Source organism: Topomyia yanbarensis, chromosome 2 (genome assembly GCF_030247195.1).
Source record: "Topomyia yanbarensis strain Yona2022 chromosome 2, ASM3024719v1, whole genome shotgun sequence".
NCBI lineage: Eukaryota > Metazoa > Arthropoda > Insecta > Diptera > Culicidae > Topomyia > Topomyia yanbarensis.
The window spans coordinates 124,261,209-124,286,230 of NC_080671.1; the positions used below are offsets into that span (position 1 = coordinate 124,261,209).

At 38.2% G+C, this 25,022-nt stretch overlaps 1 protein-coding gene across 1 annotated transcript in view; it reads left to right on the forward strand.

Annotated features, from left to right (window-relative positions):
• Window positions 1-25,022, forward strand: part of LOC131680735 (netrin receptor unc-5-like) — a 1,096,742-nt gene that overhangs the window by 713,331 nt on the left and 358,389 nt on the right. Inside the window, exons 6-7 of the mRNA XM_058961442.1 lie at window positions 4,586-4,782; window positions 6,068-6,146. Coding sequence (XP_058817425.1) covers window positions 4,586-4,782; window positions 6,068-6,146 — 276 coding nt within the window. The remainder of the gene's footprint in view (window positions 1-4,585; window positions 4,783-6,067; window positions 6,147-25,022) is intronic.

A 25,022-nucleotide genomic window follows, 5' to 3' on the forward strand; every position in this document is an offset into this window, starting at 1 on the left:
GACTCATATCGCAGTACGGTGACGTGGTCTCCGTTGAACGCGACTATTGGAGGAATTCCTTCCCCAGCACCGCGAACAGTGTTCGGCTGGTAAGAGTGCGTCAAAACCGCCCTTTTACTTCCTTCGTGACCCCGGAATATAGGATCCCTTATACAGAGACTATATGGAAATATATGACATGTAAACTGACACATGTCTGTTCAGTGTATTATTATTCACACTATGAAAAATCGTGCGAGTAAGCATCCAAATAAAAACACAACCAAGCATCCAGACTTTTACACCAAAAGTTTAATCACAGTCAATTTCTCAACCAACAACGACGATTGAAACGTCTAGCACACTCAATACTTCTGTAACAACAACTCGCAACACGAAAACAGCTGTGGACCACAAGGTGGAAGGTTTCACGACCATAGTCAGCAAATCCAAAAAGCGTATCAAAACAATCGATCGTTATCTTCAAAACAGCAGTTACGATCATAGTATGAACGAAAGCGACCCTCAAGAAAGCAAACCGAATCTGGCGTTGTCACATGACGCTGACAATGCTCCACTGCCGTCGGAAAAAAAATTCGCGCGTGCTGGTAAAATGCGTGCACGGAATTCAATGGTATCACTTTAAATATGCTTTTTCATTATTTCCAATTTTATTCCATTTTGATTTTGCAACCATTCTTTGTTTACGCATCCTTATTTTCATAATTCATAGTTCATTCATATGTTGGAAACTTATTCAGATGGTGAAATTTCTTGTTAAAAGCAAAACAAGTATATAATTCCATATTTTGCCATAGAAATTGGACAGCTTATTTTAAAATCATAACCTGAATTCAAATCAAGATTTCATAAGATGTGTCAACATTATTTCATTTTACTATAATTTTGATGTTTGATTTTTTCGGGAAGCAAAACTACTGAAAGCACTTTTAGGTTTTGTATCATTAACGGATCTGTTATACCAAAATTCTTCAAATAATCCATCGTATTCCGATCGGTTTCGTCAGATTGGACTTGACTAACTGGAACAACGGCGTTCATGCGAAAAAAAATCAATGGAGAAATCGACTTCCAAAAGATTAGTAGAGAAAAAAACAACAGTGATTGTCTACTTTCTACTTCTGCTCGAGTCGGAACTACAAACAAGCAAAGTGAACGACAACTAGTAGCCTCTAGTGTGGATTGTCTAAAGAACAAAGAACAGACTGTGTTTATTCTTGCGTGTTATGTGCGAATTTGACGAAAAACGCTGCTTCGACTCAACACTACGGTCATTGATTACAAATTGGTTTCTATGCGACCGAGTCTTCGTGAAGTGGCATATTTTTGGAAGGTGCAAATGGAGCTTAGGCTTACGGAAGTCGTCCATCTTCAGTACCATCACCTACACAATACAAAACTAATGCCATTCAACATGTTCGGCCAATCGGAAAAGTTTGTTTTGTAGAATAACTATAAACGCATGGTTGAAAATAAATACGTTAAAATTCCGGTGTATATGGAATATGATGACTATATATGGCTATATGACTCTCACCGCATAGCCAATTGCAAAACGCATATCGCAATTCATAGAGGTAGAATCCGCTATACCGAATACTTGGAGAAACTTCTTCCGGCCTAACGGTATTTTTGTGGTGAGGATGTGGGACGAAAGATCTATTCCCTCCCACTTGACTATAGAATTCAAACATAACGGAACTAACATTTAACCACGCTATGTCGCCATGAAAGACAGATTCCTATGTGCAAGTACTGTAATTTCATTATAGCACGAAAAACCTTGGTGGAAGATGTATATCTGATCGCCCCTTGGTGGAAGATGTATATCTGCGGAAAGTCAGTGCAAAACACAGTCTTCAATACCATCATCTGAACCAGAAATGGATGCGAAATTTGCGGAAGCTAAAAACGCAGAATCAAGCACCCCAACATCAACAGCCAGCACCATTAGCGAGGAAGTTAGTACCAACGACGCCGGGTTTGATCAGTCGTTAGTGCAGAAAGCAAGAAAAAACATCCGATCGTGATCACCGAGATAGCATTAATGTTGAATTTTCCCTAAGATGCATTAGGCTAGATGTTTTCTTGTCGCAAAACAAGTGAAATAGAAAGTTGCGTGCACTAGATCCGATGCACACTCAATAATATTAGTTGCTATTTAATTCTTATATTTAGTTACATATTGCAAATATATAAAGGACTTACGGTTCCGTTAATTCACTGAAATGAATTATAATAACAAAATAGTGATTGCATACAAGGACAGTGGGATTCGTCTCACTATTCGTCATTCTTTAAATATGAACCGTGTTGGGAAATGAGTTTCCAAAATCGAGCTTCATAACTCACTAAATTTCCAAATCGCGCATAAAATATATTTTGTCAGAAAGGTGTATCTCCCTTTGCCAGCCGACAAGAAGGCGTCAATGGCCATGATGGGGTACGAAAACAAAATTTGCTTTGCTTTGTCAAATACAAAATGGCGGCGAAGCATCCATTACAACACAAAATGTTTTTTGACATAGTTGATGCCACTCGTAAATCATAGACAAAAAATTCAAACAGGTTTTGAAAATATACTTGAAATGAAATAGACGTCGTAGGAGTTTGTCCAAATTTGAATTTGTAAAGAAAACACCTTACTTATGTTGAAATGATGTTTTTAACGAGAAAATCGGTTGCATAGACTGTATCGAAAATTTGTTCTAAACATATTTCGTCTAATCGCAACAAAAATTGAAAATTGGGAATTAGGAACGGTTTTATTATGAATTTTATGTATTTTACTTTAATTATTTTACTATTTCTCTGACTTCAGATTTGATCTCTTTCATAAAATTTTGGACTGTGGTGTCATCGCATTTTTTATACGCAGTATTCCAATATTTTGTTAACTCTGGCATGGTCTTAGCCACTTTACCTTCCTTCTTGAAGATACGCTTCACGATAGCCCAGTATCGTTCAATAGGACTCAATATGAGCTTTTTGTATAACGGAAGCATCATTTTTGTAAACACTCTGTATGGTAATCATCAGCATTTATGGTTCCAATGGTGTAGAAAATTGATGAGTTGAAGCCATAGGAACAAATTGCCTGTCACACAAGAACTTTTTGTTCAAATTTTTCTACCTGGATTGATTTCTCGAGGTCAGTAACATCATCACTAGTAACCTTTGTATAAAATCGGTGCCCTGGAAGCGTGTTGCTCAGCGATTTGTTTTGATATTTTCTGCTTCTTATATGTGCTCATGTAGTAACGCATTTTGATCCTTTGGACTATTCCTACACTTGTTCCAGTCTTTTTCGCAAAATCACGAATCGATATCGATTTATTTCGATTGATGAAGCGCTTTGCTAAATTATTCATCGTGGCACTTTTTCTCACGTAGCCATATGTCCTAGATTAGCATTTTAGTCTCCTTTCGAATTCGCTAATTTTTGACAGATAAACATGTCGAATGCAGGTGAGCACAGATCGCTAGCTTTACATGTGTGTGAATAGGAATGTTATAAGTGGTTGGTTATTTTTGAGACACTCCTTAAATAATTGAAAAAATCCATTCTTCTAATTCCGAAAATCCAACAATGTTCTACAATATATTTATAAAACTACATTTACTACACTTACTAAAACTACAGTCAATCAGAATCGTAAGCGCAAGAGTTACAGCCAACTCGAAAAACATGCACAAGAGTGAGTGTATAAAACAACAATACCGCAGAGTGACTTTGATAGGGATTTTTTTAAGAATTTTATGAATTCTTCCACCCATACAAACCTTCAGATTTAATTTTTCAATGATAAAAAATTGAAAAAAATTTCCAGGTAGGATTGCCCTTTAAAGTAAAAATTGGATATTTGATTGGATGGTAATGCGATGGAGGGGGAAATCGATTAAGGTTCCATGTGGATTTTAAAGAATAACAAACAGATAACAATCGAAAGGCATGCCTGCCAAATACATGAAATTCCATTTCTTTTCGGCCGAAATCGCTTATATTTTCAATAATTCGATAAATCTGCATACATTTTTCACGTAATTTGAAATTCAAGCAAGTTAACTTGACTCTTTCGCTGATCAATTTTATTTTCACTGCATTCGAAAGCAAGTTGTTGAATTCTCACCAGTACGATTCATGACGCGCAGATCATCACTTTTCCCAAACCTCGACATTTCGCACTCCATTTCAACTACCTGCACGCAATAAAACCATTCAAATCCATAATTTATGGTGCTAATCCCCTCGTCAACAGTGTGCTTGACCTGCGGCAACACAAACAAAAATATTGCGCGCACCGAAAAAAATACTCACGCGAAACCGCGGGTGGCCCCACTTGAATGGACCGAGATCCGCCACCGCCCTGCCCGTTGGACATCGCCAGTCGGTCGGAAAGGCAACACTTTCACATTCAAATTTTTCATCGATTATTCCGCACCATCTGAAGCGCTCCGGAGCTACCTTATATTCATTGTACACACATACTTGACTTGTCTCGACATGCACTTTTTCATTCCGTCCGTGTACTTAATACTCATCTTATTTTTCTTTCCTTTTTTTCTTCTTCTTCCTTTTCGGCAGATATCAAGAGGCAGATCAGCATCACGCCGAAGTCGGTCCGCGTCGAGCTGGGTGGTCGGGCGGAGATCATTTGCAGCGTGAACGCCACCCCGGTCGCCAAGATCAGCTGGCACAAAAATGGCATCCCTCTGGTCGCCAATCCGCCGGTTGTGATCACCGTCGAGGACAAAGTACTGATCGCCCACGTGACGATGCAGGTAAGCAAGCGATTGGAAATTTGAGGGGGAAAGGATCGAGGAGGAAATGTGGTGCAATCAATCAACCACCTGTTGTCTTGTGTTGTGCTGTGAAGATCCATAGCTGACAGCCTCTGACCGGCTTTGCTCCCCCACTGGTTCTGTGAATTGAAAGAATGATGAGTTTACAAGCCGTTCAGCCCTGTTCCAATTTGTAACCTGCGTTATCAGAAAGGATAGGAAGTAGAAAAGGTGGAATGCCCCCTGCAGGGTTTCACTCACAGCTTACTGCGTGTCGGTCTTTTGTGCTCGAGGTTGGTTGAGCAAGGAAGTTCTGCACAGGAAAGGTGCTTGACTCTATAGTGCACAGATGATGAAGGATATGATGGATACAAAAGGAAAACCGAAGGGTTTCTTCAATCCTAATATTCAACCGTGCATAATAAGAGCATTCAAAATATCATGATGCCTACAAAGTTGGTGTTGGCCATGATATCGTGGAAGTATAAAATTATAGTAGAGTAGAATCTCGAGCCGTACTTCGTAAGAGTTAATGACCGGCGCCGATTTTTTATTATTATTAGGTGACATTTACAATTAACTTTGCTCAAGCATTTCAAGTTATAAAATATATTTAATAAATATTAGCATTAAAAGAAATATTTCTAAATTTTAGTTTTTTACATGCCCAGATTAGCAAGTTTGAACCGACTACAGAAAAAATAAGCATTAAAATCAAAATTTGGAAGAGTCAAAGTTGTGTCGCCTGTGAACTCTTCCTACAAGCTGAAGATTATATCTGCTTCTTTTCGTTGTCTGCTTCTGCCATTGTTACAAACTGGAACCCTTCAGCGAACTATATCAAATTCCTGGCCATGGCGGCAGCAAAAATCCTCGCCCACGGTTGGAACGCACAGCATCATATCCAAGCGCTGGAATGGAGTAGCTATCCTTGTGTTGCAAAAAGGGACACCTTGGCAATTCTTTCACTTCGCTAATGTTCCTTCTCTCCGTCAGTCGCTCGCTGCTGCTATCTCGCTGCGTGCTATAAGGCAAGCATTTTCTCACAGATTATTGCACAAAAGTAGAGTACTACAATGTGGAAAAAAACGGACAAGGACTCTCAACATTACAAGGCGGGCTGTAATCTTCCAGCCTTCTAATGTTCTGAGGACACAATAAGACATCGGCTCCGGGTGCCTTCTGCTATTCATCAGATGTCTGATTTTTTTTTTGTGCTTCCACCACTAGGACGCTTTTTGCACTCTGTTTGATGATGTATCCTTTTCACTTCTTTTCTTTTCAGGACATGGCCAATTATACATGTGTAGCGGAGAACATTGCCGGCAAGCGTGTTTCGGATCCCGTCAGTCTCACTGTCTACGGTAAGTGCTCCGGGTCTTTTTGCTTATTTCGTCTCTCTTTGTTTGCTTGCTCATTTCGGGCTGACCGAAAACCCTCTAATGTTACAATGCTGCTGGTGATAGAACTTCTGTATAGATATCGGAACGCCTACCGAGAACTGCGTTTTTACATCATTTAAAGTTGTAATGTTAAGTAAAAAATTATATATTTTTTTCGTGCTTTTGTATCAAACATTATAATATGTGAGCTTGACACAGCCTATAGTTATTTACATATTTAAAATATCTAAATATAACAAAAAAATTATGCGGATATAATGAATTCAGAGTACGCCGGTTCAGCGCGCATGAAATAAATTTCTTAGCACAGAGTATTTTAATGACTGAAGATTTTTCAATGGGAATAATAGGAAAATAAACTGATTCTTTTCACGCGAGCTTTTATAATTTATATTTTCTCCAGCAGAAACCCTTAAAAAATTCTAATATTTCGCATTTTGTTTGCTAATCTCAAAATTGTCAATGGATTTGTCAACAACCATTGTTCCCAGAAAGATTCAAAACACTAGTAACAATATCATGTGACGACGGATACGTAATCGCATTACTGCAGAGCAATTTATATATCAGATAGCATGACGTGCCATAATCGGATGCACAAAGATCACATTAATAATACTCAGCACGATGAATAGTAGTCATGTGATAATTGAGTTTGCAACGTTTAGTCAGTGCCCTCACTAGAATGCTGCTAGAATGTAACAAATTCTTTGACATTTTCGGCCTCAAATCTCAGTTTTTGATTGAGCGCGTAAGCAAGCTACTCCAGTGGTTGGCATGTTCGGATGTAGTCCAAGAGCGATTTACTTGCTATCAGGCCAGGATTTTGTTTCGGGAGGGGCTTAAAACTTGTTGTATAAATGTTTTAATTCTGGTGACTTGAGATAGTCACTTGAAACTGAATATAATTTTGAAAATTTCTTAGTGAAAACAGTTCCAAAACTAAGGCAATAGACAATATGTTGTCTGATACAAGAAATGGTACAGTACATCGACGAATTCTTGCTTTTGAATTTGGTTTTAATTATTAATTTATAAGCTACCATTTTCACCGTTAGAATTTGCAAACGTGGGTGCTCCCATCATACAACTTGAAGCCAACGAAGTGAGCCTGTCCAGCGCAGATTCATACGATATGCGTTACGTCAATTGTCTTGGAAAGATCCGCTGAACCTGAACCATACGAATATCGTTGTCAATTATTAGGACTAGACACTTTAGAAGATCGAGGACCCGCGTCGTAAACTACCTTCGTGTCTAAGCTTCTTATGGCTGAATATGATGTTCCCGATCTTCTATCAAAAATTAACCTCTACGCAACAACCCGTGTCCTTTGTTCTCGAACACTGCTGCACTCTGAAATGCACAACACTCACGACGCTGCCAACAACGCTGATATTAGAAATGACCCGTCGCTTCAACGATTATAACGACATCTTCGACTTCGTCATTAGTTCCGCGCATGCCACTTTAGGTCAATTCTTTTTAGCATAGTTCATTAAGACTGAATTATTTAAATACAAATACAAATACAAATACAAATACAAGAGAATGTCGAAATTCGCTCCAAATCTTCTGATTAGGCAGGCGATTTGTAGATGCGCAGAAACGGTTCAACTCCTATTGAACTCACATTTATAATAATTTTCAATTTAAATGATGATACATTAAAGACTATTTTCAGACAAGTGAGAATAACTAATTATTTATCTATTTATGTATTCAGATTTTCCACAGATCCTATTCTTTTATTAAATTGATACTTTTTATATCATTAGACAGGCTTATTTTTCTAGGCAATTTTTCTTGTCCTTGAAACTATGGCAAAAGACAGACCAGTAATTTTAATTGTTGACATGTGAAGAGTGTACAAAAAATACTACTGATTTCTCTACAAAGCATAAATAAGAATTATAGCTGTATTTACCTAGATTATATTTGAACACATGAAGCTTAGAGGTTTCATATCGGAATTCATAGATTTTTGGACAATACAAAAGAGAAGTTTCAATGAATTAATTTACTAAACTAGCCGGAATTTTATCTACTATAGGACTATTCACTAATCGAAAGGAAATCTCCTGATTACTGTTATCTTGCAATTTACGTAAATTTTGTTAAATGTAACCAGAGCTTAAAAAATTGACATCCCTGCGTTAAATTGAAAGAGAACCGAAATTCAATTCCTGCTTGCCGCGATGAATGAAATGTTTGGTTCGTTTCCCTCGTCATTCATTCTCCCGACATAGCGCATTCGGGTTCGCATATGTTCGGTTTCAGAAGCAAACTGAATTTTGTTTCTATGCTAGCTCTGAGAGGGATTATTGAGCGAAAAGGCACTAGACATAGATTACTCAGCTGACTAATGCTCGAACTATCTACATAATAACAAATGAATGCTTTGGTTGGTGAAGGAATTTATATTTCCTCTGCACTCAAACATTCGATTCTGCATGAAATTTCGGTCAGTTGGAAAGTTGAATGACCGAGGCGTTGAATCTGAATATCAGTTTCAATAAGCAGAAATAGTTAACTGATTTTGAAATTTCGAAGCACTGAATGTAACATTGATGACACCACTAGAATTACTCGAAACTATAAATATGGGTGAGCCAAATAATTTTAGCATCACACTTGCTTCCGAAAAATCAAAGAAAACATATCGCACTTGCTTCTCCTGTGCCGGGGAGACTTTCTTTCAGATGTCTATGTTTTTAAATTATTGTAATTTATTCGATTTCTGTGAATCTTTTGCAATTTTTTTTGTCAGCGGCTGTTTTCGTGGTGCGAAGATGCTTGCAGTTACACTTTCTAAGTCAATTCAAACAATCTGCTCAGTAATTGGTTCGTTTTTAATTAGCTCAAGTTTTTTACAATCATCATCAAGATTGGAAGAGATGCATGACTTCTTGAAGAAAGCTGTAATGCTCTTTGATTACAGGTTTGTTTTATCAAAATTTAGGAAACAATTTCAATCAACGTTGTTCCACCTACCGTTGAATATTGTGGGGATAACGAAGACGTAATGTGTTTTCGAAAATGCTGTTTTTTTTAAACCGAATGAAGAGGATCAGAGCGAAATTCCGAAAGCACTCGTTCTGAGTGCATAGAAAAGATAGAAGAGGTGCTCTTGAGGCTCCTTAGATTAGCTGATTCTTCTTTCCTCCTCCGTGATTTCTGATCATCTCTCATTTTAGTCCAAAACGAATAAAAAACAGATCGAGAGACTGCGATATACTGAAGACATAAAATCGAAATTATTGGACTAATAGATTCAACCAGTCACAAAATTTTAGTCGCAACAGTGGTGCGAACTCGCATGAACGGAACGAATTCCTCGCATGAAAGTGAAATTAAGTGCCAATGAAAATGATGATGCGTTAAAATGCCGCGAAAGCAAAAACTGTCGCCTCAGCTATATCGTTCTTAGTAAATTGAAATATTTTTTTGCATATAAGAGTACAGAGTGCACAGACCTAATACAGTAATTCAAATTGGGTACAATTCAAAAATCTGTCATTTAAATTTAAAATAGAGTTGCCAATATCGAGTATTACATCTGAGTTTTGTTAAACGGGACAATCACTTGCGTTGATGCGTTCACTTTTGGAGAGTTTTAGTACTCAGTCGTCCATTAAATTTCTTCTACTATTTTTTAAATAATTCATAAGTGAACTCGGTTCAATGCTTTGACCCATCGAAACAGTGGTTCTGTTATCTAGTTATATCTATTTCCAACAATAAAAATAATAAAATGAGTTTTACTGGCTGTCCAACAGATCTCACGCAAGCTCTTAACCATTGCACGTAGATACCTGTTTACGAAGCAGGGAAATATTTTTTCCTCACCAACTGCGTATAGGGGGTCGTTCATATCTATCTCGCTATTGAACACTTCTGTGTCATAATCGTGGTTGCTGCCTTTATGTTCGCAAACATGCTTGGTTGTTGCCTTTATGATTGTGAATTTCTTCAATGATTGTGCTGGCTGTAGATTTTGAGATATTGACGCAGCTTTTGCCGTTATCAATATTACCTGAACATGTGCTACATACTTGGTAACTGTTTGTGTTAAGCGGTAAATAAATCGTAATGTGACGTTTTTTCACAGAACTGGAACGTACTAGTTTGCCTTTGATATGTGCAAAGAATACTATATGTAATTGTACTATCGAATTATGTTTTGTACTCCATTTCTCCCATAAGTGATATGTATCTGCAAGTAAGCGGTATCCGATCTTGTAACCGAAGATTGATTCTCTCACCGTCTATTTATATGAAGATCTTGATTACAGCATTGTCACACATAACCATGAAAATTTGATGGTTTTAAATCATTCGAAATCAATGATCCAATTTGTTGAACCCTATAAGCGCAGAATACCGGAGCTGGTAGAACTCAATAAAGGTGGCTATCGTAGGTATAGCCTCCATTTTCACCTTCAGAAAATGTTCCTCATTACAAATACTCGGTCTTATGCGAATCACCACTAATCACAGTATTTGGCCGGTGCATCACTTCTTGCTCTGCGACTCACTCATCTCGACAGACTACTAGAGCATAGTATAGTAGAAGTTTCCTTTGTTCTTCAGATAAGAAACACAATATAAAAGAAACTTTATTTGTCGTTCGCTTCACACCGGCTGGGACAGAAGCAGAAACGTCCACTGTTAGAACCGCTTGCATACGCTACTGAAAATCTTTCCTGGTTCGCAACCAAGGCGAAAATATATACTGTCACATCAAAGGCGAAAATATGGTCTGTCACTGAATTGCAATGAACTTTATATATTCACAAAAATTCTAAGCTATTCTGCATTATAGAAATAGCAATATAGGCCGGATTTAGTGGGATCCCTAATACGCCCGTTATAAGAATACTAAAATTGTGAGTAGCTTTATAACCTCAAACTTAATCAATGACTTAATTATCAATATATTCCAGCTTTGAGCATATCCACCAGAGATGCCACAGAGAAGTTTTTTTTTGTCCGAACATCCACTATGTCAGAGATTCGCGTATCACAGCAAGGGTAAGACCCACGATACTTCGTGCGTGACATGCATATTATTGTTTTGTTAGTCAATATGTCTTCGGCACGGAGAAACACTTTAACTTGAGGACTCCTGTTTTCACATAAAAATGAAACTGAAATACGGATAGGTTCCTAAAGCGAATCAGTTATAAACTTAGAACGGAAAACTAGGACTAAGTAGGCTCATATGGGCAGGATCGAAAGGCAATGTGAAGAATCTTTTGCCTTCTGCTGGTAGGAGTTGGGCGTTCCATATTATTGTTTTGGTTTATGCTCCTCGATGATATTATGCTCGATTCAATCCTCGTCTTCACAAAAGTCTAAAAACCCTGCATTCTAACAGACTTAATAGTCGTGGTCATAAACATAACAGCACACAGAGCAATTGCTGATCTTGCAAAACATTGACAATCTTGTTGAGATTTTCAAAACAAACAATATATCGTACCGTGGATTATTTTCACCAAATAACCGATTCCAGGCCGGCGCTCGGCATCCCAATCAAAGGCAGCAAAAGACAGGGAAATTTATTTCTCATTTAGATGGGATCAGTCGGAGCCGGACGACGGGAGTACATATCTCTGGTTTTTGTTCAGCCCGTCATCGCCACAAAATGAGGTTCATTCTTTGTGTTGATGATGCTGTTTTCTTGAAAAGTTAATGCATTTTCAAGTGCCTGCGGCGCTCTTGTTCTCGGCATCCGGCATGAAGTGTGTGTGTGTGTGCGTGTAAAATGCAAGTTTTGTATGGTTTATGGGATTTGTCAAACGGAGGTCGTTTATTGTTTTTTTATTCTTGAAAGTGAAGTGACTGCCTTTCGAATGGATTTGTAGCGATCCATTAGATGTAATTTAAATAACATTGAATGCATCTAGAGATCGATAGCCAGTTGTAGCTAACCAGCAATGTGAAATTCAATTTCAAATTGTGATGTTTGTTCGACGCGATGTACATTAAATTTCAAAGCCTTCCTCATGCATTTACTTTCGAAGTAATCGAAATTTCACGCGGAATCAAAAGCCTTCAATTTATTTAGAAATAAAATTTCATTCAGCCACATTTCCGTTTCAATCAAAAATTAACTGCGTAATCTACTTATGAATTTTTACACTAATGAGAATAAACATTCCACTAGATTGTTTGATTAGTAAATCAGTAAAAAAAATAATCACGAATTATTAAAGTATTGTTGATATTGTACTCTTTTGTACAAAATGATTTTAATCATTTCCTCCATAGAAGGAAATATAGCATAGTGAAACACGATCAGAAATTACTGTCCAAACAGTAACGATAAATGGCAAGCCCAATCATCTCCCAAACATTAAAAGCCATATTATTAATGTAGAAGTGCTAATCTAGAGTATACTTTTTGACGGTTCTCTAGGAATTTGATGATTATGTTTATTTCCAGTATTTTGGTGAAAGATTAGAACTTCTGGAACAATACCTCATACCCTTCTCGACGATCTATTGAGTGTTGTTGATATTCAGGTTTAGCAAACATAATCTTATTTTTCTAAATAATCATTCAATTAAAATCAACAACAATTTCGTACCAATATCCAGATTTTGGTAATTTTCATTTATTTTCGAATGAGTGTCGTGCCTCTTATGAACAAGCTTTATAACTTTCTACTCCACTCTCATTATTGACAAGGAGCTTTTAATGAATAATGAATGCTACATTGTGTGTTATTTTCTCAACCTAGCAAAATCCAACTAACAACGAACATCGCAAGTAAATAAAGGTAAATCATTCGAACAAATCAAAGAATTCGGCCATGTTCCAGAACTCCCTGCGAAAAGCACCCCAATATTGACAAACACCTGTCGGCTTGGGCAACAATGTTTTGATTACTCAATGCCCAGATGCATCATTCCAGCCCGAATTTAAAATGGAAACGACCCGACTTCAAAAGATTAAAGCCGCCACACCGCCCCTGCCTGGGACCTTCACCGTTGCACCAGTTGCAATCGCAGCAGAGTGCAGCTCGGCGTTCCGCGACAGTCTCAGCATGGATACCCAAAGATACAACTTTCAGGGATTTCCAATTCCGTTTCGATGTGGTGCTTCCGAATTGAAAATCTGCCTCCGCGGTCGTCCCATCACCATTGAGTGCCATTATCGAAGTCCCACACATAGCTACAATAAAAACGAAGACTCGGGACCTGATGCTTGATGGTAGCAAACTTAAAGCAAACCGGGCTTCTGTTCGTCGCGCGTGTAAAAGAGCTCGAAGAACTCTGTCTCGTATCGGAGATTACAGAAAAAAGGGAAGTCTGGATTAAAACGAAAGACTCTTTTGAGTAATTTTTCCACACAAAAGCCTTCAAGTGATACTGGAAGAGACGGAGATAGAGTGGAAATTGAACAGACAGACAAGTTTTTCTTTTATGAACTGCGTGTCTGCGAGGGTCGGCAGAAGTGAAAGAACGATAAGAGCTCAAAGCCCTCTCTACTTTTCGGCTTAGTACGGGGAATATCAGAAGGAATGTCATAAACATGTGGCAGACGCCGACGAACGAGAGCCACTTTACACCGGAGACAGGCTAGGAAATCACGAATGTGGTGAAGAAGCTATGAAAATTATCATTTTCATATAGTGTCTCTAAAAGTGTCATTAAATCCGACTTATTTTCAGCGTGTTCGGGTATTTTGAGGGATTAGTCACTTGGCGTGGTGAAATGAAGTAAAACAAACTGGAAAGCTCTCCCCTTATGAACTCCGATTATCACGTTATGAATGGGCTAACTAAACAAATTAGTTCCCAAGATGATGAAATGTAATTTTTAGCTCAATCATTTTCCCGCAGCAGTTCGACCTCCAACAGCGTTTTCTATTACCTCGCTACCCATCAGTATTCAAAAGATTTACTCAATTATACCACCTGGGGTCTTAAATCTCACCTTCGCGTGACATGTTCTCTATTTCCCGCACATACAGCCGGAAGAATAGGTTCGTCTATTCCAAGCTAACAATAACTCGACAACTGTTGTTCTAAGACACTTGCCCACTCGATGCCGCTTGCGTGATTTTAATTACAGATAAATTTCATGAGATAATTTTAACTGACAACCATTTAAAACAGCAGGACGTCTTGTACCTTACACGTCCCGCGGTGCTCTGGCCCTCCATGGTCCACTTTCAGCACGACCGGGGCGCCTTTGAATGGACATAATTCTTTTCAAATCAGCCTGTCCGAACCGAAAGGCCATTCGGTTTTGTCTCCGACCGAGCGCCGAGCTGAGATGGATGTCGTAAAACTCTAAGAATGAAAAGGCTTCTGACAGGTGAGAGCACCATGGGAAGAAACTCTTCGAAGATTGCGGGTTTAGTTTAATTTATGCTGCTGTTATGATTTGAAATAGGACTGTCGTGCTTGATGATGTTGGGTTCTTGCAATCTATGAGGTAATTACTTGTATATTCAAGAGACAGGTTGAGTGTCGAAAAGAGAAAAGAATGTGCTTTGAAGTTAATGAAATTAATGGCAGTCTTCGGACAAGCTTCTGATTTACACACTGTACTCGACACTAATTCGCGGCGTGTTTTTGTGTTGGACATATTATTAGCATAGCTTCAGAAGTAAGAAATCAGCTCAACCCACGAATAATTTTATATTGGAAAATGTTGAATGAAGATTGTTACTGTAATAAAAGAATGCTTTGGTGCGATGCTAGTTGAACTCAGCGGTTCGTTAATTCCAACTGGCTATCTACCGCCATCTCAAGTCAATTTATTTCTAGTTGTCTTTAACTTCAGCTTGAAGTGCCTAATTTGAACGAGGTCGTAGGTTCCGAGACAAAGTCCATGCTATCCCATGGCGGTGAAGAACTGAATTCTATATAAATAACGGCTATAAACTTCAAACGGCATTCGTTGTCGTAGTCGGTTTAACAGGGGACTTTCAGCGTGAAAACCGGACAATAAATACCCAGTTTTTGTTAGTGGAGTTTTTTCGGAGGCAGGCCGTGAAAATTCTTCGAACTGTCAATTTTAGCCGTACATATGACATTAAGAACGAAATATTCATATTACATTCCAGAAAGTTATTGCAATCGAAAGCCCTACAAATGTTTCAGTTTCATGTTCGTGATACCTCGAGATCCGAATATTACAGCGACTTAAGGGGGGCTATTGACGCATATTTTATATCTGACCTCACAATTCGCGATATTTGTTCTGTCACGGTCAATATAACATAAAAAAAATATTGTTCGGCATACTTGCCGCATATTGAACCATCACCTTCTGATGATTTCAAAAGGGTTGTATCATACTGTGGGTAGAAATGGGTTTCCCCTCAGAATCCGCCGTGATGCAAATGCCCACCACATAATTGGGGGTAGCTCAGATACAAATCTGCGCATACATATAGGAAATAGCTTAACAAAGTATACAGAAATGCCCTTCGATCCTCTGAGCAAAGTGGTAGGAAAAACCTCTGCACAAATATCTTAAATCTTACCGAGACTAGTAGATTAAATAAGTTACTTTCGAAATCGAAAAGTTTTCATGTCAGTTCGATTTGAACTGCTAATGGTGAATACTCGTCTGACGAAGATGTAGTACTCAACTGTCTTTTTGAGGCACACTTTCCAGGGTGTACGGAGCCATGACTGACGACTGTCCCAGAATCCAATTTGAGGTAGTTCTGATGCTTCGGCATTTGCTCGTAGAATTGTGACAACCCGATCCATCAAATGGGCGATTGAAAGTTTTGCTCCGTATAAGTCCGGGAAAACAATACAGTTCCACTACAAAGAGGATATGAACACTTCAAACATATTTAAAAAAAGGTTCTTACTTGTAACAACATGATACATTCCATTAGTGTGGCGGGAAATAACTGTAAAATTCATTCGCGAAAGTGGCCGCAGCTTTAGACCGATCAGTTTGACCTCCTTCCTTCTCAAATCAGTAGAACGTTTAATCGTCCACTACATTCGGGATGTTAGCATGGGCGAGCACCCGCTGCATGCAATGTAACACACTTATGTGCGGAGGAAATTTACTACCATCCTGTTACACAATGTTGTTTACAACATTGAAAAAGTTTTTCATAAAAGCAATCAAGTTTAGGAGTTTTTCTCGATATTGAAGGTGCTTTTAACGTGTCCTTCGAATCCATTTTGGAAACAGCACGAGGTCATGGAGTATCTTCATTCATCACAAACTGGATACACGCAATACTTAGCAACCGATATCTGTGCTCATCGTTAATACAAGATAAGAAAAATGAGTGTCTGCGGATGTCCTCAAGGTGGTGCGTTACTACCACTTCCCTAGGACTTTGTCGCCGATGGCTTGTTGAGGAAACTTAATGACATATGGTTTCGTCAATGATTATCATATAACCATCACCGGTATTTACATAAACACGCTTTTTGATAAAATCCTAACTAAAACTTACCTTTACTGGTCATTCGCCAAATTTAATTTCCGAATTACTGAACTAGTCAGCACTCCTTAACTTTTATTGACAGTAATGTACCGACCACGATAGGCTCATATTGAAAGATGTTTCTATATATTTTATACGGTTAACTCGATAGTAAAAATGTTTTATTGAAATAATTACCAAACGAAATACTATTCAAGTCCTCAGAACGCGATGAATCAAACTTAATGCATAAATTTAGCTGTTGAAAAGAGATGCAAACAGAATTTTAATAACATGATACGTCAAAGAATAATCCTACGTCAATCTCGCGGTTATGTCCCGGACACTTATTTATTTATATTTAGTTGGGAGCAGGGAAAAGCCTACTGGAGCTGAATTTAGTTTTATCTCTCTCTCTCCAGCTGGCATTAAACCTCCTCATCTTTTTTTTCGATTAAAGAGGTTTTAACCTTAAGGTCATTCTCCTCTTCGGACTAGAAAAATCTCTTATGAAAAATTTCTTACCCTATGTGCGGGGTCGGGACTCGAACCCAGGTGCGCTGCGTACAAGGCAATCGATTTACCAACTACGCTACGCCCACCCCCTAACCTCCTCATCTTTTATATAAGGGACCATTCATAAATTACGTAACGCAAAAATTGCCCAAAATTGACTCCCCCTCCCCCCATGTAACAAATTGTCACAAATTTCTTCATCCCCCCTCCCCTGTTACGTAACAAATTCCTAGAAAAAAAATTGTTTTCTTCGGTGAAAACATGTTACGTAACGATCTAGCTAACTCCCCCTCCCCCCTATGTCACAAAATGTCACAACTTGTTGTACCCCCTCCCCCCCTAAAAGCGTTACGTAATTTATGAATGGTCCCCAAACAGATAACAAATATCCAAATGATACAAGTCGATACTTACATCTACAGTTAAAACTAACAGCACAATCTTAATAACTATGAACTAACACTAGACTACAGCTAACAAGATAATGAGCTCAAAATAGATTTCTTGACGGTAACGGGACAAATGAAAGTCGAAGTCGTTGGAACAGCGATTGAAAAGACAGTACATACTGACGAAAAGTCCGTTATAACCATAATTTGTTCTGGCTACCGGAATGCGAAAGAAAGGATGGGTTCGAAGACTACAACGATGAATGTCGATGTCCAAAAGTTGCAGAAGTTCAGAGCAGTCGATTCGAGATTGCAGTAAATCGGCCTGAATGAAAACTGCTTTCACAACATCTCGGCGTACAGACAGGAGATCGAGGTCAATAAGCTTACAGCGATCTATGTAGCTCGGTAGGTTCAGTGGGTCCCTCCATGGGAGTCTACGAAGTGCGAAACGAACAAATTTGCGCTGAATGGCTTCGATGCGTTGAATATCATTTTCTTGGTGACTCTAAAAATGAATCCTAGCAGCCTAGAAATAGTGTACACAATAGTTTAGTTTGGGATCTAATAATCTAACATCTTAAACGTATGATTGAGTTCTACAAGATGACGACACGAATGAACTCATAATGAATTAAGTTCATGTTTGACAATTCTCGGTGGTTTGTTTACTTTGTTAGTTGCGTAAGTGCGAGTGCAACGGGTGTTCATCTGTTATATTCGAACTCACGTAACTCCCTAGTAAACAAACCACCGAGTATTGTCAAATGAAGTTCATTCGGCTCATTTTGTGGGGTTAGGTCGGTTGATGTAAAACCTAATTCCCGTTTGAGAACGATTTCTGAGATATTGTAGTCGAAATTAACTGTCGAGTGTTTACGAGTAAAGGATATAACCGAACACTTGGAGGCAATTAACATCATTTTCTCCAGGGTGGGCGTAGCGTAGTTGGTAAATCGATTGCCTTGTAGGCAGCGCACCTGGGTTCGAGTCCTGACCCCGCACATAGGGTTAGAAATTTTTCATAAGAGATTTTTCCAACCCGAAGAGGCGAATGACCTTAAGGTTAAAACCTCTATAATCGAAATTAAAAAAAAACATCATTCTATTGGCATAGCACCAATTGGTGAACACATCCAGCTGAGATTATGCAAGACTTCTGCGTCTTTGGCATTCTTGAAAAGGTGAAACAGTCGTCAGCAATGGAAAGTTTCTTGAACTTGAGTAAATGGTTCAGGTCGTTTAAATAGTGCAAAGATAGGAATGGTCCGAGATGACAACCGAGCTGGTAGCAAATGGTAGAGTCGTGCAGTCACCAATTTTCACTGCCGTTTCACGTTCGGTTAGGTACGAGTGAATCCAGTTCAGAAAGGATCCAAGTCTACTTAATTTGGAAACTGTTATCTGGTGGTTAATTTTTTCGAATGTCGCGGAGAAGTCGGTGTAAATGGCATCTACTTGTAGTCAAGCATTGACATATGAAAAATGTGTAAAATACTCGGTTTGTAGTAGTTGACCGTTTAATCATAAAGTCGCGTTGAGTCACTGATATGTAGCTAGATCAGGTATGAGTGATAAAATCGATCACAATCAGTTCGAATAGCTTAGACACTGCACATAATGCTGCTATTCCGCGATAATTCGAAATTTCGCTTTTGTTTCCTTTTTTGAACACTGGGAAACATATGATTTTTTTCATAGATCAGGGAACATTCCGGACGACAGAGAGCTATTGAACAGCATTGATAACGGAAGCTGGAGACCAACTGAGCATTTTTTAGTACGACAGATGGGATTTCATCGGGCCCTAGACTGGACGATGATTTCAGCTTAGAAAATGCTCTGCTGACTGTAGCGGATGTAATAATATGGTGAGAGCCAATTGGAGAACACAGAGCAACGACATTAGCTGCTTCGGAGATTTGATTATCAGTTAAGATTTCTTCAGAAAAAACGCTATTGGAATGTTGGCGGAATAAGTTATATATTTCGGACGAAGTTGATGCCTTGAACCCCGTCGAGTGACATTGAGTTCGTTGACGTGATTCCAGAAGGTTTTAGGATCGATCCTAAGTTTCTTCTGTATATGTTGGTTGTATGAATAGTAAAGAGCCTTTTTCAATCGTTTATAGCGGTTATTGAGGTATAAGTAGTGTTATCTAAGGTAGAGTGAGGGTCGCTTCGTCAGTTTTTTCAATGCGGAACGTTTAGCGCATTTGTAGCGTTTCAAAGTGGAGTTGGACCACGGTGGGTAGATTGGTTCACGGCACAGCTTCTTTAGTATGAATTGATAATATGCTACAACATGAGTTCATGACATAGCAGTATAATTGCACTCACAGTTGGATAACAGAGCGTCCCAGTCTAAACTTAAAAACAATTGATTCATTGCCGCAAAGTTTCCGTTTTTGAAGTCGTAGAATACAGTTTCAACGGTGTTTTTAAAAATAACTCAATATTAATTCTTCAAAAGGGCTAATGAGATTTTTGTAAACAAACTTCTTTCGCTCATTACTCTGCTGCCGAGTTGATTTCTTGAAAAATACACTTGAATCAACACATTTACCCTTGGTAGAATCGATTTCAAATGTTTTCTGTGTTGAAATTATAACAAAATAAGAGATATCAGCAAAATAAAAGTTTGTTTACAAATCTTATTAGCCCTATTCAAAAGTTGATACGGAACTGGTGAGCAATTGTGAATAGTTATTTCAAGTGGAGGATGATGGCGACAAGTTTTTACAAGCGTTTATGCAACATCTACTCTAAGCAAACCGGAAAGATCTTGACTGGAAAAGCAGAGGTCCTGCAAACGATTGTTGCTGTTGCAATTATCGTTCAACTGAACGATAGTCGTCTAGAAGTTTCAGAATATTTGAGGTTTTTGAAGAATAAGTAGTACAGGACATTAACCAACCCTAGTTTTTTAAACTGTTACCATCAAGATGAGAAAAGATTTTTTTTTTCGTTTTTTTTCAAATCGAAAAGAGCGGACTAGAACGCAATTCCAAAATACTCCTGTAGAAAAGGTAGAAGAGGTGATCTTGAGTCGATTCTAATGAAATGTTCTCTCTGTTCTTCGTAATTACTGATCATCTGACTCATTGTATTCCACAACGAACTGAAAAAGATCGAGAGACTGTCACATATTAAAGACATGAAATCAAAACGATAATTCCAATGTATTGACTTATAGATTCAACCAGTCACACCATTTTAGTCGCTTTCCGTGATTGCCTTGTAATGTCTGTTCGGTATTTTTCGAACTTACATGAATATTAATTGGAAACCATAGAAAGTGACTAAAATGTTGCTGTAGGTTGCAACATTAAGTAAATTGTGAATGCTTGACTAGTGTGTGATTTAGCAGCGATTGCTATCTAATTGAAAGAGAGGACAAAATCACGATTGTTCGTTTTATTACTACTGTGTACATTTCTTCATATCAGTAAAGCTAGTAGCATACAAATGAATTTAATTCGTGAGTAAATGAACTAACATCTAAGTAAAACCACTGTTTTAGTACTTTTTACTCCATTTTCCCTGTTCATGTTTTTATTGTTTATTTTACGATTGTTAAAAATATCGCGCTGCGGTTTTACGGATTAACAGTGTTTTAGTACGAAACACTTGCCTCATAAGAAAACCAAATTGTGTGTCTTTAAAAATATTGTTATATTAAAATGACACGAAAACAAAAACTGTCTTCGCGGCTATATAGTTCTCAGGAAATTGATTTTTTTTATTCTAGCACGCTTGTGGGTTATCATACTAAGGGTACAGTGTACCTTATACCTAATACAGAAATTCAAATTGTGCACAAATTGTCAATTAAATAAATAATTTTATTCTGGCCAATATTGCTAATATATAAGTTTTGTCGAACGTGGCAATCGCTAGCGATAAGGCGCTCATTTCTAGAGTTTTTTTTGTGTTTTTCTGTTATAGATTTTAAAACCTTAGAGTCAAGCCGTGTGGTGTCCGGCGGACTGAAAACTTTTTGCACTATTTCAGCTAAGAATATAACCTCTGGGAACTGCTCCCATGTCGTAAGAGGCGACTAACAACATGCTAGAAGTTCCTAGGTCGAGGTATTGCTCCGCACCGAAGACTTAACCTGGACGGACCTTAAGGTTTTACATCATAACCTTTATCCATTCTGTATTTAGTGAATCACTGACATATAGTCACCTTTTCTGATTCGCTATTCTCGATTGTGTACCAACGTTTTAAGTTTGAATATTAGCCGTAAAGGACGAAATCTAATTCTACACTAAGTAACAGCATATATCAATATACAGGCTCTTCCACGCCAAGATTTAACTTCCAAAGCCTTGGTTTAAAAACCGTTTTTTTAAAAAAGGAAACTTTCATGTAGGAAATTTATTGAACTGGCCTAAGATGGAGCTGTCGAATTGCACAAAAAAAAATTATGTTGCAAGCGATCTGTAGATGTGTTAAATTAGGTATTTTTTTATTAAATCTGGAACCGTCTACCGACAAATCTATATTTACGAATACCTCCAAAAGTGACTTCTTGAGGTCTCATGAAGGCCTGACATTAGCTTAATAATACTTTTGCTTTCCTAAACAGTGATAAAAATCTCAACATTCCAGAACTTCACTTTGTCAGAAAATATAGGGTCATCGGAAGCTAGAACTTCGTAAAATCGCACTCCTTGATCTTTCTTCAAAATCATCCAGTGCAGTACTATACGTCACTCGTTCGAATTTGTGCCGCTCATATGGTAGTTGGTATTTGCTAGTCTTGCTGTTCTCCCATCCATTCTTCTTCTGGATCACCGAGGGATCCCCTGTCGTAATGTTTATTATATTTGTTACGCATAATAAACCTGTCGTTTGCAATTGGTATTTAACCCAATTATAGGGAACGTGTCTGATATGGAGAGTGGAGATGCCAACTTGTCATAATCATTTCGCAGTGAATTTTTTCACATTCATTTGGGATATCTTTTATACATTTATACGCTTTCTTTGTACTGCAAACTTTGAAAATTATTGAAGTGTTAATAAGAAGAATTACTCCCGATGGCCGGCTGTTCGGAGTTCAAATTGTTCGTTTCGAATTCTCGGAAATTGGTCGAGAGCAACTTCGTACATATTGCTAAGATCATATTGGCTATAGGTGAATAGACCTCTATCATATTCCACACAGCTTTATCTTTTCATTACGCCCCCGGAAGAATAATTTTTAAAATGCCTATTTGAATGGATTCATATTTCTACTGGAAAACTGAAAACTTTGATCTAAAATGAAAAGACAAAGCGCGTGAGTACTTAGCTAAACCATAATATCTACCAAGATACATCCTGATTCATCTCCCTACCTACTAACACCAATCCTATCCTGTGACACTTGTGGATGATGCAGAGAATTCCTCGGTCATAATAGTCACAAGTGTTAAACTAACATTCCTTCCCATCCCAAAATTAACCTGTATGGGCGTGGCCATCTACGTTATTGATCATACTATAATCTTAGTCTCTTTAGGTTGCACGTTGAATATGATGAACTACTCCCAAGTATCATACAATTGGTTCAATATGCAATTTCAACAGGCTATGATCAATCACGGGAAACTCACGGGCGGGCAACTAAGCTAAGCTAAGCTATAGAGGTTAAAACCTTAGAGTCATTTGTCTCTTTTGTGGAAAGAGTGTCTGATCTTCTATATAATTTCTTCTACTTGTTTATTATACCATTGCTCTATTAGGCTTGGTTCAATTCTTTCGCTAAACGGGGCCTTAAATTTACATGATGTAAACAATAAAAATAATAAAACGAATTTTAATGGTTATTCGGCAGATCTCGTGCGAGCACTAGCCATTGCAGGCTGAGACCTGTTTACGAGGATCACAAGTATTTTTCCTCTGTAACTGCGTCTTGATGGTCGTTAATTCCTATCTCGTACTCTTCCGTATTATCAACATGGTAGCTACCTTCATATTTTTATTCTTGTTTCTTACCCCTACGAGTAACAAATTTGAGCTTCTTTAGTAATGGTGCTGGCTGTTGATTTTGAGGTACTTGACGCAACTATTGCCATTGTCAATATTGCCTGAATAGCTTCTAAAACTTAGCAATTATTTGTGGTTCAGGTAATGGCATTGCAGACTGAATGTGCGAAGAATTCTCTGTGTAATGGTACGATTGCATTAAATTTCGTGGTACAGGGTCAGGTAGGAGAAAATGGGTAGAATAATCCAGAATCTTGACCAGTTGACATCTCGATATATGTCCTTCGCAATGTGGTTTCACCACGTGTTTCGAATTGATATACAAAATTAATGGTTTCGCCTGGGCTAATTTGCTGAAAGAGATCAGCCTGACATGGTGCAACTCGATAAAGGCCACTTCCGTAACCTCCATTTTTTCCTTTAGCAAATGGCTCACATCGTGAATGCTCGGTTTTATGCGAGAAGGCCTACAGTTATTAGATACCGCATGTGGCCAGAGTACCACTTCTTGTTTCTGCGACTCACTCATCTCAACAGATCACCACGGCAAGAATTAAAATAACAATTTTTTTATGTTCAGAGAAGGCACGGAATATGAAAGTAACTGTTTCTGTCGTTCATTTCACACTGGCTCCGACACAAAGAGAAAGCACAATTAGAAAGAGGGCCGTTGTCATGGGCTGTTCAATATATTAAACTTCTTAAACATTTTCTTAATAATTTGTTCAAACCAGTCTTACTACGTGTATGAAAAGATCCCTACATTCCAGAATAGATCCTTACGTACTAATTCCCAATTCTGTGAGCACCTCTTCCTCTGGACACGTGGAACAATACCTGAGAATTGGGGTTACAATAAACATATGTAAAGTGCAGACATTAAAATTCATGAAATCAAAATATTTCATTTGACTCCGCTGTCGTCATATACTAAACCATAACAAATTGTTATACTAACGACTGCGAACTGGGCTGTAATAAACACTATCCCAACAATCACGAAATCAACTGTCAAAAGGGAAATAACAACGATTACACGAAATATCTCCAAACCAACAAACAACACCCCCAATAAAGAATCAAATGCCTTTGAAGACGGATTTACAATAGCGCCCCGTAAGCTCAAGAAACAAATAGGAACATCCGACTGTAAGCGCCATGAATGCAGTACCGATGAAGACATGAACATGAACGAAAATGCGAGAGAAGACGGACCGAATGACCTCCAAGCTACAGCAGACAGCGCAGCTAATGTTTCACCTCTCAAGAAGGAATCTTAATACGCAGCAACAAACTACGTCAGCAAGACCCGATGGACAGGAAGATCTTAAGATTGCGTTGGAGAGATACATATTTCAACTTTGAAAACTCCATTTCAACTTGCCCCGGTATACTTTATGTTTTGACGAATTGTAAGAATTGTTCCTTATTCAATTTACAATTGATTCCATAATGGACTGCCGCTGAATGAGCTAAAACTATGCTCACGCATTGTCGTAAAACACACGTCCCCTACTAACTCCCCGCACG